Here is a 17,028-nt window from a genome sequence, read left to right on the forward strand (position 1 = left end):
ATAACATCACTATTTTATATATTTTACATTTAACATATTTGTTATATTGTTATTTATACAATCATTCATATTTTTATACAGTGTTGAATAAATATTTTTTATTCTCTCTATGAATCTTAACTCATTCTCCAACTTCCACTTAATGGTAAGATAAATCGTATTATTTGTAAATATTGCAATAACTGTTACATTACAAACTTTACGAAAAAAGAGAATTTTATATGATTAAAAATATTTCCTGATTCATATTTGTTATTTTTATGAACACAAATGCAACTGGAAAATGAACATTAAATATGTACATTAAATTATATATCGATTAAAGCATTATAACTTAAATTATTATAATATACTTTAAATTACAATAATGAATGTGACAATGCCAAAAAATCAGCAATACACAGGAAGTTGTCAAACATTCAAATGTTTGTTCACAAATAAGTCCAAAAAGTTTGTCTTATGTCTATGTTACACGAAGTTATATTTTATGTGCATCATCTATGAAACATTTTGGTATCTATTGATAATATTAAAGAAGTCTGTTTTTCTATATTTATTTACCCAATAATGATAAAATATGGAATGAAACATGATGAATCATAATGTATTATTTCAGGCATTGTTTTAATAAATGCATTTATGCCTTGTTCCCCATTTTCACTTTTGATGTCTACGGAAAAAAAAAATATATATATATCATAAACAATTATATAATAATATTTAATTAATTATTTATATTCAATTGTTACTTACCATATAAATACCCACAATTAATCCAAAAAGACCTATAGCTGATCCAAATATTTCAACTATAAGAATCTTAACAAAAAGTGCAGAGTTTGCTGCATCAGATAATGCTGCACCAGAACCAACAATACCTACAGCTATGCCGCAAAATAGATTAACAAGACCTACTGCAAATCCTGCTCCAAACATCAAATAACCTGCCATCCAATTCTGACTTTTCACGTCAGAATTCTCAGGTGAATTAACTTTTTCATAAGTAAATTCGTCAAGCATGCCAGATAATACAATGGCAGTAATCAAACCATAAATAGCTACTGCTTCACAAAATATCACAGAAATTAAATTTTTGGTCTTTATTCTAGGTGCTTTTACACCACCACCTATAATAGATACTCCTGTTGTATGGATGCCTCTAAAACAGAATAATAAATTTATAGTAAAATTAAACTTATTTTTTAATACCTAAATATCATAATATTTTATAACTTACAATGCTGCACCAACTACAGATAACGCAACTGCAAATCCAATACCTAAAGTAGCCCACATATATGGTGATGTACCTTCCAAAAACCTAAGTAATAATAATATTTCATACCATTTTAATTTTATTTATCTGAATTAAATTATAAAAATCCTTTTTCTCATATCTTACCATGCAATGCTGACACGTTCACCTTTACCAGTAAATACATGATATAACACTATAACAAGTGTTAAAATTTAGTTTTATACAAAAACTGTTTATAATATACAGATGCTATTATATAATCATGTATGTGTAATAAAAAATGGTAAATATTATCAAATTATTAATTATGAAATAATTGTAGACATACCTAAAATTATGATTGTAATAGAAGCAGTAATCACAAAAGTAGTTCCTAATATATTTCGCATTTGAGCCATTTTTTTAATTTGAGTAGAATCTTCTTTACACTAAGTATGTATGTGATAATCAATATATTTTACAAAGAAATTATATTAATTTGTAGTTATTAAAGAAATAGATACTTCATATATTGATATATTCACAGAAACGCACACACACCCATCATCATGTGACTGTCTACTGCTGTGTTGCTAACTAGGGTGGGGGTCAAAGTAAAATTTTAGTTCTACTCTCCCAGAATTATCGTCTAGATAAAACAGACAGTACCAGTTAAGCATTACCTTGTGGCTGAAAAGTGTACTAAAAGAAAACAGTAGCTCCAACTAGTGTGACTAAACAAAACTGATTTATAAAATTGCGTATATGACATACATACTTATGCGCACGCGTGATATGACGTCACAAATCACGATTTGTATTCTATGGTGACTAAATTTTTTTTATAAAATATCGTATTTTATTTACAATAAAATCATAAACAATAATTTTATTTTCAATCTATTTCTTTTCCCAATAAGTGAATAACTTACAACTCTGTGTACGCTTATACATTTATAAAACGTATTGCGCGCTCGCGCACGATGTATAGCGCATGAATATATAAGACACAACCAATCAAGAGCAAAGATAGATTTGGTATACAATATGGCGTCACTGTATAGCTTTCTGATTGGCTGAAATGTCTAGGTTGAAATTTATACTTCTGTGTGCAATGGATGCATGATAGTGTAACTTTGAATCGATTGGTCAAGAATCCATAATCTTCAGAACCAATGAAACTCTTAAAACCAGTAGAGCCACGGGCACGCTCAATAAAGGGCGCTAGTGTCTGTCAAGTGTCACAGCCGTTCCCTGTCTCCTCAGTATTGTGACTTAAATCGGTGATTTAATTAGGAATAACCGTATTTTTTTCTAGAATTTGTGCAAACTTTAAGCAATAATGACCGACAAGAAAGGTAACTATATGCCGTAATCGCGCAGTACGATTAGCGATATGTGTTACATTCGTTAAGATTATCCCGTGTTTTCGAGTCGCGAGTAACAACTTGTCACTCGTATGACGGAAAGTTTCTTATGTCAGCGATGCCGACCGACACCTGCGAGACACGGTGTACGTTCGATTGTATTAGAGCTCGTATTGTTGTTACGCGATCGGATCACCGTCGTACATCGACGAGAAAAAACTCAATTCTCTCTGTCTTTAGTGACAGATAAATCAATACCGCATACTGTGTGTGAGAAATACAAAATGGCTTCCAGAGTTTGTCCCGGATAATTCTTGCGTTATATTTTTATTTCCAAAATTTAGTTTGTCTCGAATATAGATTTGGTTTCTTATTTTAATGAAAATATCAAAGGATAAGTGGATTGAGACGATTAAATACGATCTCGTCAATGTCCTCCTCGTTAGGTTAATGATAATACATATTCAACGTGCAGCATGCATCTGCATTTACGAATTACGTACGCTCTACAGGTTTTTGACAATATCGCCTAATAGTGCGCCATTAATTGTTTGTCTTCGAGAAAATATCCAAAATAATTGAATTTTATTACAAATTAAACGTACATTACATTATAAAAAATAATTTAATTTATTAATAGAGGAGAATCTTATTAGATTACACTTCTTAAATATCTATTCCATTGCGAAAATTAAAGTTATTATCTTGATATAAAAAAAGATTAAATAATGTTATGAAATTTAATGTTATAATGAAATAAAATATATTCTCATAGTTTTTTTGTTGAGCAATTATATGAGACTGATAATATTTTCGTAAAAATATTATCATTGAAGAATTGTTTAAATAAATTTGACAGTTTTATATTTATATATCTTGATAACTTCCTGCGTCATTAATTTGCAAAAATTCTAATGTAAATATAATTTACAAATTACATATATTGTATATATATATAGTATATATATAGCATATATATAAGACATACATATAGAGCAAAAGCAACTTAATTATCTAAATTTTTATTTATCTAAATTACATATATCTCTGGAAGCCATTTAATTGTAATTTTTCATGATATTCTAAAAAGATATAAAAGATAAGTATTATGAAATATATGAGTCTTAATATAGATCTCAAGTCTGTATTAGAAACTTGATTATGTTAAAAACTTAATTAAGTTCAAAAATTAATTCATTCAAAATTTGTAAGTTATTGATATACATAGTATGCATATTTGATTACAAAACCTAAGAATATAATATCAGTTAGATTCTAGTTGAATCAAAAAGTAATATCATATTACTTTCTCAAAAAATGTATCTATTATATAAAATAAGTTCATCATAAAACACGAATACATTGATCTTGATGTCACTAGAGGGAGCAGAATAATCATATATTAGTAATTTTGTTTGAGAAGCAAATTTTTTTAATATCCATAACATTGTTAAAAGTACTCTATCAACTCTTTAAGTTTTCAATCGACTTAAAACCTTTGAGTTTAATTAATCTCTATGCATGTTACTTTTGTCACAAGCGCCATCCCTAATCAGTGCATCACCAACATAATAATTTTGTGCAGATCAAGTATTTAATTTGTCGTTGCAAGCTCATTTAAGATTTCTAAGAGAATATTCATTTGACTGTCATAAATTCTGTTGTATTTCCCTCGTGTTGACCTTTAATGGGGAAGAAATTAAACACTCAAGCGCTACTTCGTTACACCAAATCCTATCTTATCGCTAACCAGGTGAAGTGTCAGAGAGTATAGCTTTAAGGATATGTAAAGTTTAGTCTGTAAGTTAAAGAAATTGATATGGCCCTTTGCGATACTCCTTGAAATATTGAGTATCAAGGATACGCTGCCTGCAAATCTGCGACCTTATTACCGTGATGGTATAGCCACTGAAGCGAAGAATAGTGCCTACAGTTGTGGCTGTCAATATGTTTGCAGTGGACCATTACAAAGACGATTTGATCCCAGTCAGTAGGTGGAGCTTCGGAGACCGGCGTTCGCGCAGCTTAAGCCACGTATCTAACCTCACCTTACTTAATATATTACCTTAAATCACTACGTGTTTATATACCAACATATATTACGTATATTACATATATATATATACCCACACTTACATGCATATATACATGCATTATATACACACACATATACACAAGACACGAATACCACTTAATATATATATATATATATATGAAGATATAGACGCGCCGTGCGCCTCCTGATTCAAAAAGTGATGAGAAATGAAACGTAACTTCCGTTTCCGGCCCGGGTTTCCCGCCTACAATCGTCAAGAGTTCGTTACTCGCGTCTTTAAAAGTCTCGAGAGAACGGATGGCCCTTAAGATCTGCGACAGTCCCGGTAATTCGCAATCATGTGTTAGGATCATTTCGGGACGATAAGGCTCGGTCACATCGCTTGTGCTTAGCACGTTAAGTACCATTTAAGCTTGTAATCGTTTTATCCATGGTATCACCTTCAATCTCGATTTTATCTTTCTAAAGAATAAACTTGTTCGTCATATTATACGCGATAGCTATCAATGAAGTAAACTTCGTTATTGGAGCTTATATGCAATGAAGCTAATACTTTGATAATTCATTAACTCACCCTTGTTTTTTCTCCTTATTCTTATATTTATCTTTTAATTTAAAAATAAAAGTAAAACTTTTTTCGTTGACTTAATCTTCCATAAGATTGAGATCATAACAACTTTCTTAATTCAACTTTCACTTCTTCGATAACCAATTGCTTCCAACTATCTTCTTAATGGCTATCATAACGATTTTATTATAAGACGTAATTATTTAAAAGCATAATATATTTTATATAAATAGTGTATTTGAATTAATTGAATTGTTTATTTGTCTATTAAGTGGTACTTATCCCACTGTCTAGCGATCATCGACCGATTTACGATCAATCGCTACGTGGAAGAGATGTAGCCGTGCCTATGTTTTTTGTTTTTTTTTTCCACTAATTCCATCATCGTTTATTCCAGGCAGTACACGCCAATAAAAAAGACGCACGATCAACCGGTATCGAGGATCGAGAGAATTTCCCATGTGTAAAGAAAAAATTCGTTGAATGGCCGAGGCACGGAAGTAGAGATTCCTTCCGTGTTTTAATGGTAGAGCATAAATAGTTCTCGATGAGATAGGATTGCGGCGCGTGCTTTTGTCAGGATACGAAATTAAGATAGGCAAAGATCACTTTTAGGATCACACTCACCGGCGTATTTGTAAGTTTTTTGAGAATGCGTTTAAACGTGACCGAGTAAAATACTTTTTGAATTGGAGACGTCGGCTGCTATATATCCAAATCAATATGAACGTAAGATATTGATATGGGTGTACCAATATTTCGTACTGAAAACGTGGTATTGGCTGATTGCTTAATTTATTCTTTTTTGTCTTTTCGTTTTAATTTTTTTCTTTTAACTTTTTTTTTCTACAGTGTCCGCCGTGTCCAAACGAGCGTGCGCGATGATTTTCATCCGAATCGATCTGATCAATGAAATCATGAATTACGTTAAATAATAATGATGATGATGATAATGATTATATTAAGTTCTAGAGATGAAGGGGGGAGAAAAAACAGGAAGTGTTAAAAGTTCGATGACTAGTCACGCGATAAAGACACGGCGTGACACCAGGGTGGACACGAATGCTGTATCTAAAAGCTCAGCGTATATTTATAATACTTCTACTTGATAGAAACTTTGTAGCTCACTTTTAACAATAGTGCATGTTGCTTTTATCTCGGGCTACAAGTTTCTCGATATTACAAAAAATGGAAAGAAAAAAAGGTTGTATAATGGAAGAAATAAGTTCATATTTGTTCTCTCACGTAATTATATATGTAATATTATTAAATGTTTGTGCCGCGAAAATGTTAGAAAAATTAAATTAAAAACAATAAACGCCCTTTTCGTTAAGGAGATTAAATTATGTTTTGCTATTTAACGAAACTTGTGGTCGATATTGCATGTTTGTAGTTTGAAACATTATTCTTCCTTCGACAATAGTAGCGGACTTAGTTCTTTCTATATTATAATTATTGAACTGTTTGAGTATATAGATTGTGTATATATATATTTATATATTTATATATATCGTATATATATCGTATATATATGTATATATATGTGTATATATATATATATATGTATATTTCGTAGATACAATTATAATAGTTATTTTTTAATAAGGATAAAAGTTGAAAGAAAAACGTAATATCATGATCGCTCGTCGTTCAATTGAAGAAAAGAAAGAAAGAAAAAGAAACAAAAAAAAAAAAAGAAATAAAAAAAATGTAATAAAAAAGAAAAGAATATTTTAACACGAGCTTCGTTGCCGAAGAAAGACAAAGAATGAAAATGAAAGGGAAGCGTGTTTGCGTGTGGAAGTGTGGAATTATATATAATATATAGACGATAACGTCGAGTGAAATTACGTTTGCCTGCATCAATCGGTTAATGTGCAAGTATAGCTTTGATAATTTTTACGTATTTGTATTTTAGTTTGCATGTTTGGAACGCGAAGTAGAGATATATGTATGTATCATATATACATATATCTGAAGGGTAAACAAGCATCATCGAATAAGATTGACAAATTACTTTCATCTTCTTTCGTTTATGAAGAAATAAGAAAAAAATTAATAACAATTCATTGTATTAAAAAAAGAAGAAAAAAACGAAGACGCTTGAACCCCTACTTGATATGTTGCTATGATATTTATTATGCATGCTTTTGATATATTATATATTAGAAATTTCCTCTGAATTCATTCTCTCCGATAATAATAATAAAAAAAAAAAAAGAATAAAATATAATAAAATAAAATAAAAACAATGAAGGTTGATTCTGATCTATTATACAATAATTTAATTAATTGCTTCGATGATCAATACAAAAAGATTCTGGATCATCAACAAAATACTCGCTTTTTTTTTTATAAATGGAGAGATTGAATGAGGACATTTTTACAATTTTAAATGAACTTTTGGTCCATGTAATCAAATAGTTTTGTAGTTTCTTTAAACTATTTCCAAGAGATCTTCCTATTCCTTTCGGTTTTTCGCTATTGAAATAATAATTTTATTCAATATATACGAAGTACCTAGATATCCATAAATCGTTCTTTCCTTCATTGTATTGTTTTTTGTCAATTGGCTGGACAGAAAGAAAGAGAAAAACAGAGGAAGAGAAAGAATAAGAGAGAAAAAGAACGAATCTGTCGGGACGTCGAGATTAGGATCATAGGAATTTCTCTCGCAGTTTTATTTGCATGTGCATGTGTTTGGCAGACACTATACCATGTATACTGTTAATAGTGAGCTTAAATGATATAGTGTTTTATGAAACTTTAGTCAAAAGTTTGAGGGTGTTAATGCCTCCATTATTGAGAAACGGGTAATGGTACGGGAGATGGAATTTTTTGATCTCGATGACGAGTATAAATCTTAATCGATCTTTACAAATATGACACAACGTAATTCTTCGATCTGAATATTATCTATTATCTAACTTAGAAAAGAAAGTTATTGACGATGCGGAGACTCGTTTAGAGGTAAAAAAAATCGTCTTTCATACCGGTCACTCGATTTTTACTTTGGAGGCACGACTGTTCCACCGAAGCATTTCGATAAATTATCGTCATTAGCAGAAACAGATGGACTATAATATTATGATTGATGGCAGTGTTCGAAATATTGCTCATCTTTTTTTTTACGTTATGTTTACCGAAACAAAAAGGAAAAAAAAAGAAAAGAAAAAGCAAGAAATTAATACGAAAACCTTAACCATTTGGCTCTGACGCGAACTGGGTCGAATATGCTCATTGGGACAAATCGAGGGAGAGAGAAAGAGAAAGAGAGTTGAAAGAAGGAGACGGGGAGAGGGAAAGAAAGAAAGAGAGAGGGAGGGAGAAAAAAGAAAGAGAACAGGACACTTTTCAAGTTACCCAGTAAAACTCGTATTAGCATTAATATTATAATCAATTGTTATTGGATTCGATGATTGTTTGCACCGTGGCACTGACACATAAAACTTATTATTCTTTGAAGGCCGCTTCGATACGACCGATAGAGTAACGAGCGCGTAGATGAAACTCCTTTTCGTTTCTTTCTTTTGAAAATGTCGCGAAGAATCTTACTTACGCGTGAATAGGGAAGAAAAAGAAATGATCGACAATTTGTGAATAGGAGAATCGCAAAAACGTGAGAAGGTTACAGAAAATATGACGTAGTAGCGCTCGTTTCCATGCTCGATGATGGAGCGGCCTTCAATTACCATGGAAAATTTGGTGTGGGCTGACGTCTATGTTAGAATACAACATGTCCATCCACTGCTGCTGAGCTTGAGCTAGTTATCATACGCAAGTTGTACCGTTTAATTAAAAAATTGATTCTTGGCCCGTTCCGATTTTCATGAAAGAATAAAAAGGAATAAGATAACAAAGAAAAAAACAGAGGGGAAAAAGAAAGATATTAATTGATTAAATAAAAAATAAAATAAATAAAAGAACTCGATAATATCGGATACACTTTGCGTATGTTAATCGCGATGGCGCAGGGCATAATTTAGACTACTAAAAAGAAAAAAATTGGGCGTTCTGCGATGGTGTCGAGCGGTTCGTTAACGAGCAGCCCTTTCACTATTACTACCACTACTACTACTATACTATTTATATACCACTATACTACTATTACTACTACTATTACTACTATTACTACTACTACTAGTATTACTACTACTACTATTACTATTACTACTACTACTACTACTACTACTACCACTACTCTACTACCACGCGATGAAATAAGTTTTTCATTAACGATCGTCGAGCATGAGGCAAGGAGCGCCCAATTAATAATATATTACTACGCAATTATAAAGAACTTTTAATCATGTTTGATCTTTATTTATGGATATTTGCAGAAATTTGTGGTTTGCTGAATCTTGTCACGACTTTTTGAATGTGTGGAATTTGATATATATATATATACATACATACATATATATATATATCTATATACATATATTATATATTTTCATCGTACCACTGTACTCATTGTATAAATTACACATTCACCGCCCGAACATGACTATTCGGTCAACTTGTGAAAGTTCAATTGAATTTGAATTATTCTTACGGTTAAAATGCCTCACCTAATCGAATTTTGATTATTGGGCTTGTTTTAATATCACTCTTTGAAACAAACCATTATCCTTCTTACCCTTGGCTTTATTTTAGCTCTGTTTTTTGTAATTTCTGTTTTTCCGTAAAGTCGGACCTGAGAGAGCATCGTAAATGTGCGACATAATTAGCACTTGCAAATATAGTTATAGCAGAATATCCAAATTTAGTGATCGCAAATTCCTTTCTTATATTGTCCGCAAGGTTTAATTCGAGATTTACAACAAAACTTATAAGTTTAACTCGATCGATAGAACATTTTGATTTTTTTCTCTGATATGTGATGAATAACATTTAATGTGCTAATGAGAATGACGAATGGAGAAATCATAGCTAGTCTACTTTTTTCTTAATTGAATGTTTTAATTTAATACAAACGATAGCAGTTTATGGGTCTTCTCAGGTTTGGCTATTTTAGACGAATGTATTTGGCTTTTACCTTGATTGCGTAACGCTATTTGCTTTGAGATCGGTTTCGTATTATATCTTAGTTTTAGAAGTAAAGGTAGGTCAATTACACGAGTTTTCATTTGAGAATAGTTTATTCATTTAATTTTATGATTGACTTCCTAATGGTTCTTTTGACCAGGCATTGATAATCGCTATTGTTGTACTTTACTATTATTTTTTTTTTTCTTAAAAATAAAAGAAAAAAAAAGAAAACAATCGGCAGAAATGAAAAACGTTAAAAATGAAATTTCTATGAATCATGTTCAGATGAGGTGAAGACTTTGACATGCATCTAAATCGGATTGATAATTTCAGTATATTAGTGACAAGATATACATATACACCACAGATTGCTCCAGATTTTGAATTCCACCACTTGCCATGTATTTTGAATTAGGATATCAGAAGTCCAACTTGTCAAAGCTATTCTCAAGTGTGACTCGCTTTTAACGACGTTACTGTCGATAATCCACTAACGTGTATAACTTTCGATTGTCCTGTCTTTTTTGTGTGCGATTTCGAAAATGCAATGATCGAAGTCAATCGATGGAAATCGACGTATCGTGGATTTTCGATAGTTTCGTAAATGTTTTTACTCTAAAGCCTGACTTGTACCATCGAAGTTTATGCGGGATCAGCGATTATCTATAAAGATACTTTTTAAGCGTTTATTGAACGATCTTCTGAAACAATGAAAAAAATATCGCGTTTACTCGATAAACTCGCATGGTGACAATAAGGCGGCAATACCGTTCTTTCGGTTATTTCTTTTCACCATTATTTAGTGACTAACATTGTTTGAGCTTTAAATAGTACCTTGATAAAAATGGTGTATGTCATGTGTAAGATATACTTGGGTGTGGGAGTACCACTTGTAGGATCCAAACGTTTCGGATTAACTCCTTGCAATCATAACGTTTAAAACATCAATTGAAATAACAAATAAATGTCGATAAAATATTGTTATAAATTAACTTATATTGTTATAATGTTTGCTACGAGTAAGACGAAGGTGAATTATCCGTTAAACGATTGGATGCTGACGACGCGACTTACGTGCTCAGCAAGGAAATAAATATCTAAGAACATTGTTAATAAAATAAAGAGAAATAAAGAAAGAAACTGAAAGTGCCACGGACACATGATTTATGCAACGGAAGAAAAGCCATGTTGATCCGTAAAACGAGTCGTCGTTTGTCCTTTTTGGCAGTGGTACCGCGTACCATTGGCTTAGATCGGCCAGTCACAATCGGAAAAATGAATCTTCCTGCATTTTGTATCGCATTATGTTACAGCGTATCCCGTGGCACCGCATCCACCAACAGGTTTTGTTCCGGCCCCAGCTCAACCTGCTACTTATGGTGGTACGCGTAAGGGACACTTTAATATATTTTTAATCTTCCAAGAAGTAAATCTTAAGAAATGAAGTTTCGCTTCGAAGCAAGACTGTGCAATGTCGAGTTTCGTATTATAAACAATATTTGCAAAACAGTTGCAGGCGCAGCACCATATGGAGTATTTCCAAATCAACCCCAATTATACGCAGCGCAAGGACCACCGCCGCCAACATATGATCAGACTCTCACACATCCCATGGTAAAATTATTAATTCTGCTACTTACATAAATATATTTACATATATCTATTACAAGCATTTATAACAAAAATCACATTCTTTTGAAGATGTATCAACCAATGTATGGTCAAGGATATCCTGGTGGATATCTGGCAGGTTATCCTACTGCGTATGGTCCATTGCAATATTATCCACCATTAGCTGCGGCTGCGGCATATTATCCAGCAGCTGCCATGCAACCTGCACCGGTTAGGCCCACGATCATGGTACCTGTAAGTTTCAAGTTAACATTTTTTTTTCTAACTTTGTAAGTTAAAAAATCATACTATTTGTAACTAATCGTTATATTTCGTTCAAAGAATGGATTCGATGGTACTCGATTCGATGGTATCTCACAGCCCGTTTTGCCACCACCACCACCGGGTGTTGCTGCGAATGCTGCACAATTAGCTGCAATGGCGGGTCACAGTGTGGCCTTGTCGCAAAAGAAAGGCTCGTTCCTAGGAGGAGGAACGGAGGGCGGTTACACCTTTTGGTAAACCTCTATAACTTTTGTGAAACACTAAGTCTATCGAAGACATTATTGTCGAGATGATCCATGTAGGCAAATCTGATTTGTGTTAGAGCTCTAAACTATTTTCTCATTGGGAGCAGCTATGAACTTAGTATACCAATTACACGGACCGATTGTATGCAATAATCTTACGCGAATAGAGAAATACTTTAACAAGAAGCGAATAACATCATTAAGTATTAATATACGAATAACGTGTTGTAATTGTGATCTCAGAGTAATTGTCAACGATCGATCCGTGTACAGTATAAAAATAATCGTAAAATTAATTATATAATATAAAAGGAAGACTCGTGCGAAATTCGACAAAGACAGGCAGATCAATGAAATTTTTAAAATTCACTAAAAACCGAAATCATCAAGCTAATATTTTACGAAATAATGTTAGATAATTATTTTTATTTGCTATAAAAAGTTATCTAAACTTATATAATAAATGTTAAACAAGATCCAATGATGCGTCGTTGGAAAATTCGTGAAGCAATCGAGCAAAATATTAACGATTTACTTTAACATCCTTTACCTCTTAAACAATATTTAATAAAGACGCACATGTTAGCTATGTGAAACACATTAAAAAATTCCCAAATATTTGAAATATCTCTTGACTCTAATTTGCTCGATTGCAGAATTTAATGGCACGTTTGCTCTGACGCACGAGATATTCCAAATATTTCTTTCTGTTTCTTTTTTTATTATTTTTTTTTATTTTTTTTTTTATTTTTTTTTTATTTTTTTTTATTTTTTTTTTATTTTTTTTTTATTTTTTTTTTTTTTAAATAAGAAAGAAAATCGCGTAAAGAGAGAGTAGGGAACACGGTGTTCTTCTTTTTAGAGTTATCGAGTGAATACGTGCACGCAGCGGATGCGAGTTGTCTCATTCGCCTACAGGGATCGATATTCAAAGTGTGTTCTAAGCCTTTTTTAAGCGCGACTTGGTTTCCTGCAAGGTTGGCAGGAGAGCAAAAGGGGGCTACTCGCATGATTTCCGTTATTTTCCACGACCGGTTTTGTGATCGTTCCCACTGGCGTTCTATCTACGAACGACAGAGAGATATCGATCGATTTTGCAAAGTAGACTCGTCGTTACTTTGCAAAAAATCGTTGAGTGGCCCTGATGTGTTTAGGGAAAAATACCTAAGTGATATATAAGAGCGTAAATAAACGGAATGCGTGAGAATCGTTCGTGATTGTAATCGGTGTGCTATTATGATACTGAGTCTTTTATTTCGCATACTTTGTTTTTTGTTTTTCCTCCTTTTTTTTATGAGGTACTATTCTTTTCGATCCTTCATCGTTATGGCGCGTAAATAGTGTAATCGATTTTTGGAATGTGTTACGACGAACGTTGCCCGAGGCTCGAGTGCCAAAAAAAAAGAGACGATAACGAAGCGATCGGAGATTCTCGCGTGTTCGACAACTACATAGATACTTACTACTCTACGTAAAAGTACGCACTCTATTCTTTAAAATCAGTAGGAAGTCCCTTCCCTCTAGTTGTTTTCATATTTCTTTATTATTTTTTTTTTTTTTTTTTTCTTTTTAAAGTTATTATTTAATGAAAAACGAAAGTCTTGCCCGCGGCGCTCGGATTTATTCGCACTGGTCAATAAAGCTATTGTTGAAACAGTTACCATGAAAGTATATATATATATATATATATATACATATATATATACACGAGATGATTCAGATCATTCTCTATACTCGAACATTTTTCTTCGATCAGGATAAGGAAAATGGTAACATAAAAGTATAATAAGAAAAGGAAACATAAGAATTCTATCTGTTATCGACAATCTTACTATCTCTCTTTCTTTTTCTATAAATATATATATATATTTCTTTTTCTATAAATATAATACATAAATACATGCATACATACATACATTCATACACATATGTAATAAATAACGTGGCAACTGCTTTCGACGAGAGCTCGCGAAGTTGTAACAGATTAGTTGTCTCAGCATTTCAAAGTACAAATCGAACGCGCGTGGATACAGACGAAAAAATACCTAACGACGCGGTCAAGCTTCGAAGTCAGCCATATTAGGCGAGTCTCGCAATTTATTACGTCGGTAGCGACGCAGTGAATTCGTACTGCCGAGAATGTTATAATTAAATGATGCAAAATAGTTGAAAAATTGACAAAACAAAAAGAAAAGAAAACAAAACGAGGAAAGAAACTCGCGCAAAAAAAAAATAAAAAAAATCTTTAAGAGATTAATAACCTTTTTGGATGATACGTTTCTTTTTTGTGAAGAAGATAGGCGAAAAATTTTCAGAAGATCCTAAAAAACAATGGCGGTCACGCAGCTACGAAACGACTGCTTTGCTCCGCGATAATAGCATATAGTAAACAGTGTGGGCCTGCAGAAAGGACTCCGCGTGTTCCATTTGCAGGCACACCATTAAACACGATATTAATTAAGCAATGAAGATCGAAGGAGCTAATTTACAATCGGTGATAGCTTAGGATAGGACCAAGAGACGCAGTTCTATTTAGACATTTTTGAAATCGGTATTCCGGCAAACTTGACCAGTACTCTCATTACGTTTCAGACTGGACTTTTACGAGAATAGATATCGAAAGTGTGTTGTTTTAAACGTCGTGGATTGTTTTCGTATCGCTAACTTAAAAAAATACAAAAACAAAAAAAAAATAAAAGAAAAGAACGCTTGAAACGAATTCTTTGACCTTACGACGCGAACGATATTTTCCCGTTTAAATGTGAATTTCTTATAATAATGTTAGAAAGAAATATTTACAAACAAGAACTCCGAAGTTAATCCGCTTAGTTACGAATTCGTAAACAGACGCGGTGAAGAAAAACTATCCACGATTGTTAATCAGCATGTACCTTTATGTTTTCGTTACTGTTCGTGTAGACATTCGATGTGATATGAAGCAGCATAAATTCATTTTATCTTCGCGAAATTTACGATTAGACGATTTCTTGCTCGAATTGTGTAATATGATCGAGATCGGTATTGATGTACCATTGCAAAGAGTACATACTTATTCGCAGTTGGCCAAATTTATAAAAAAAAACTATAACAGAATTAGAATTTCCTTTATATCTTTTTATTCTTTTCTTCTTTACCAGACGTACCTAGGGGAAAAAAACAAAAAGAAAAAGAAAAAAAAAAGATAACTCTGAGATGTGACTAGCGTTAAATGAAGAGGAAGCGCATAATTTCAATGAGATACTGAAAAGAAAGAATCTAGTCCGAAGAGTCTGACTGATTGGGGGTCTGACTGAGAATGGAACTTTATTCAGTAGATCTTTCATCTCAATCGGTACGACAATAGGGTGCGAAATAAATAACGCAGCATTCACTTATAATACTATATACTTTCAGTAATCCAAGATTTGACATTTTCCAAAACTCATGCCATTCCACTACGCGACATTAAAATATATTTGAAATGTAGACGTACACGTGCGCAAACCGCGTGTACGCACACACATATACAATAATCGCATTTGGTATAATAAAAATAAATAAAAAAAAAGAACATGTGTACGCGTACGAAAGAGAATGTTCACGTCACTATCGTTAGAGATGTGTGTGAGATACTCTCGACAAACATTTACGTGTCTGCATATCAGCGAAGAGAGCGCGTCTTCGTTCCTAATCAACATTGCGCAATAACAATGCACCACGCCTCTCACAGCCTTTCTCGGGTTGGAGTAAAAAAATCGAACAGCTTAATTTAATGTATGACTATATTATCAAATAGATATTAAAAATGCAAAAAACAAAACTGGCCCAATATCGAATTTTCATAGGAACTCATACGCAAGCCGAAAGAAAACGAAATATATTGCGTTGATATTTATAATTAAATTATTATTATTTAAATAATTTCTTTGCAGATTTCTACATATTAGATCAGAATTCTTGCGATATATTTTGATCAATTATTTGTACTGAGCGAGAGTGGTGGAAAGGTTTTATATCATGGAAAAGTGTGCAATAAGCGTAATGTCTATTGTAACAATAAAGAAAAGATATTGATTGCAACAGTGAATTTGTTATTATGTTGAGAGAAAAAAGAGAAACGAAAATGTATTGGTGCAATGAACGAATGTACCAGTTAATAAATACCATGATCATGCAGTTCGTTATCTCCTTTTTTTTTAATTCACTATGTCTTATACAAAACGTCATCTTGTACAACTGTTGTTTGCAGGAAACAAATTTGAGAAGAAGCAAGTATTAGATGAGGCAGTACACGTCAAAATGATATCTAAGAAACACGAAGCGGCGGAAAGTTACTCCCAATTTGTAACAATTATTTTTGAAACTATGAATAGAAAAAAATATGACGCTGAATACTGGAACCAATATGTTTAAAAAATAAGTTACAACGACACTGTAATTTCTAGCTATTATATTCTATATTTTTTGGAAAAAGATTAGGAAGCATAATTGAAACAGGTGCATATTTTTTATATATGTACAAATGGAAAAGTATTTATGGCTATAAAAAAGTGACTAAATTCTTTTGAAAATGACAAAGTAAGATCTGTAATAATTGAAATAAAACTACTGTATTTAACTGTAATACAGGAAAACTAACTAAAGTATGT

At 32.3% G+C, this 17,028-nt stretch overlaps 2 protein-coding genes across 9 annotated transcripts; one reads left to right on the top strand and one right to left on the bottom strand.

The window, feature by feature from the left end:
• Position 1: 1 nt before the first annotated feature.
• LOC124422915 (V-type proton ATPase 21 kDa proteolipid subunit) lies at positions 2 to 1,911 on the bottom strand. Its single transcript, XM_046959931.1, has 5 exons — positions 1,587 to 1,911; positions 1,403 to 1,451; positions 1,238 to 1,321; positions 754 to 1,159; positions 2 to 670 (listed from the first exon to the last, which is right to left on the bottom strand). Exons 1-5 carry the CDS (start codon positions 1,654 to 1,656, stop codon positions 638 to 640), a joined length of 642 nt encoding a protein of 213 aa, XP_046815887.1. The 5' UTR covers positions 1,657 to 1,911; the 3' UTR covers positions 2 to 637.
• A 530-nt stretch (positions 1,912 to 2,441) lies between these two features.
• On the top strand, positions 2,442 to 17,017 carry LOC124422916 (DAZ-associated protein 2-like). Of its 8 annotated transcripts, none has more exons than XM_046959938.1 (6): positions 2,442 to 2,595; positions 11,573 to 11,647; positions 11,770 to 11,873; positions 11,961 to 12,125; positions 12,213 to 12,388; positions 16,629 to 17,017. In XM_046959938.1, exons 1-6 carry the CDS (start codon positions 2,580 to 2,582, stop codon positions 16,639 to 16,641), a joined length of 549 nt encoding a protein of 182 aa, XP_046815894.1. In that variant the 5' UTR covers positions 2,442 to 2,579; the 3' UTR covers positions 16,642 to 17,017. The 8 variants fall into 8 exon arrangements, with proteins under 8 accessions (XP_046815894.1, XP_046815895.1, XP_046815891.1 ...); XM_046959939.1 differs by having other exon boundaries at positions 11,573 to 11,641; XM_046959935.1 differs by lacking the exons at positions 2,442 to 2,595; positions 16,629 to 17,017 and adding exons at positions 2,643 to 2,750; positions 13,263 to 16,555.
• Positions 17,018 to 17,028: the final 11 nt, after the last annotated feature.

The sequence above is a fragment of the Vespa crabro genome, chromosome 3, assembly GCF_910589235.1.
Source record: "Vespa crabro chromosome 3, iyVesCrab1.2, whole genome shotgun sequence".
In the NCBI taxonomy this organism is placed as follows: Eukaryota; Metazoa; Arthropoda; class Insecta; order Hymenoptera; family Vespidae; genus Vespa; species Vespa crabro.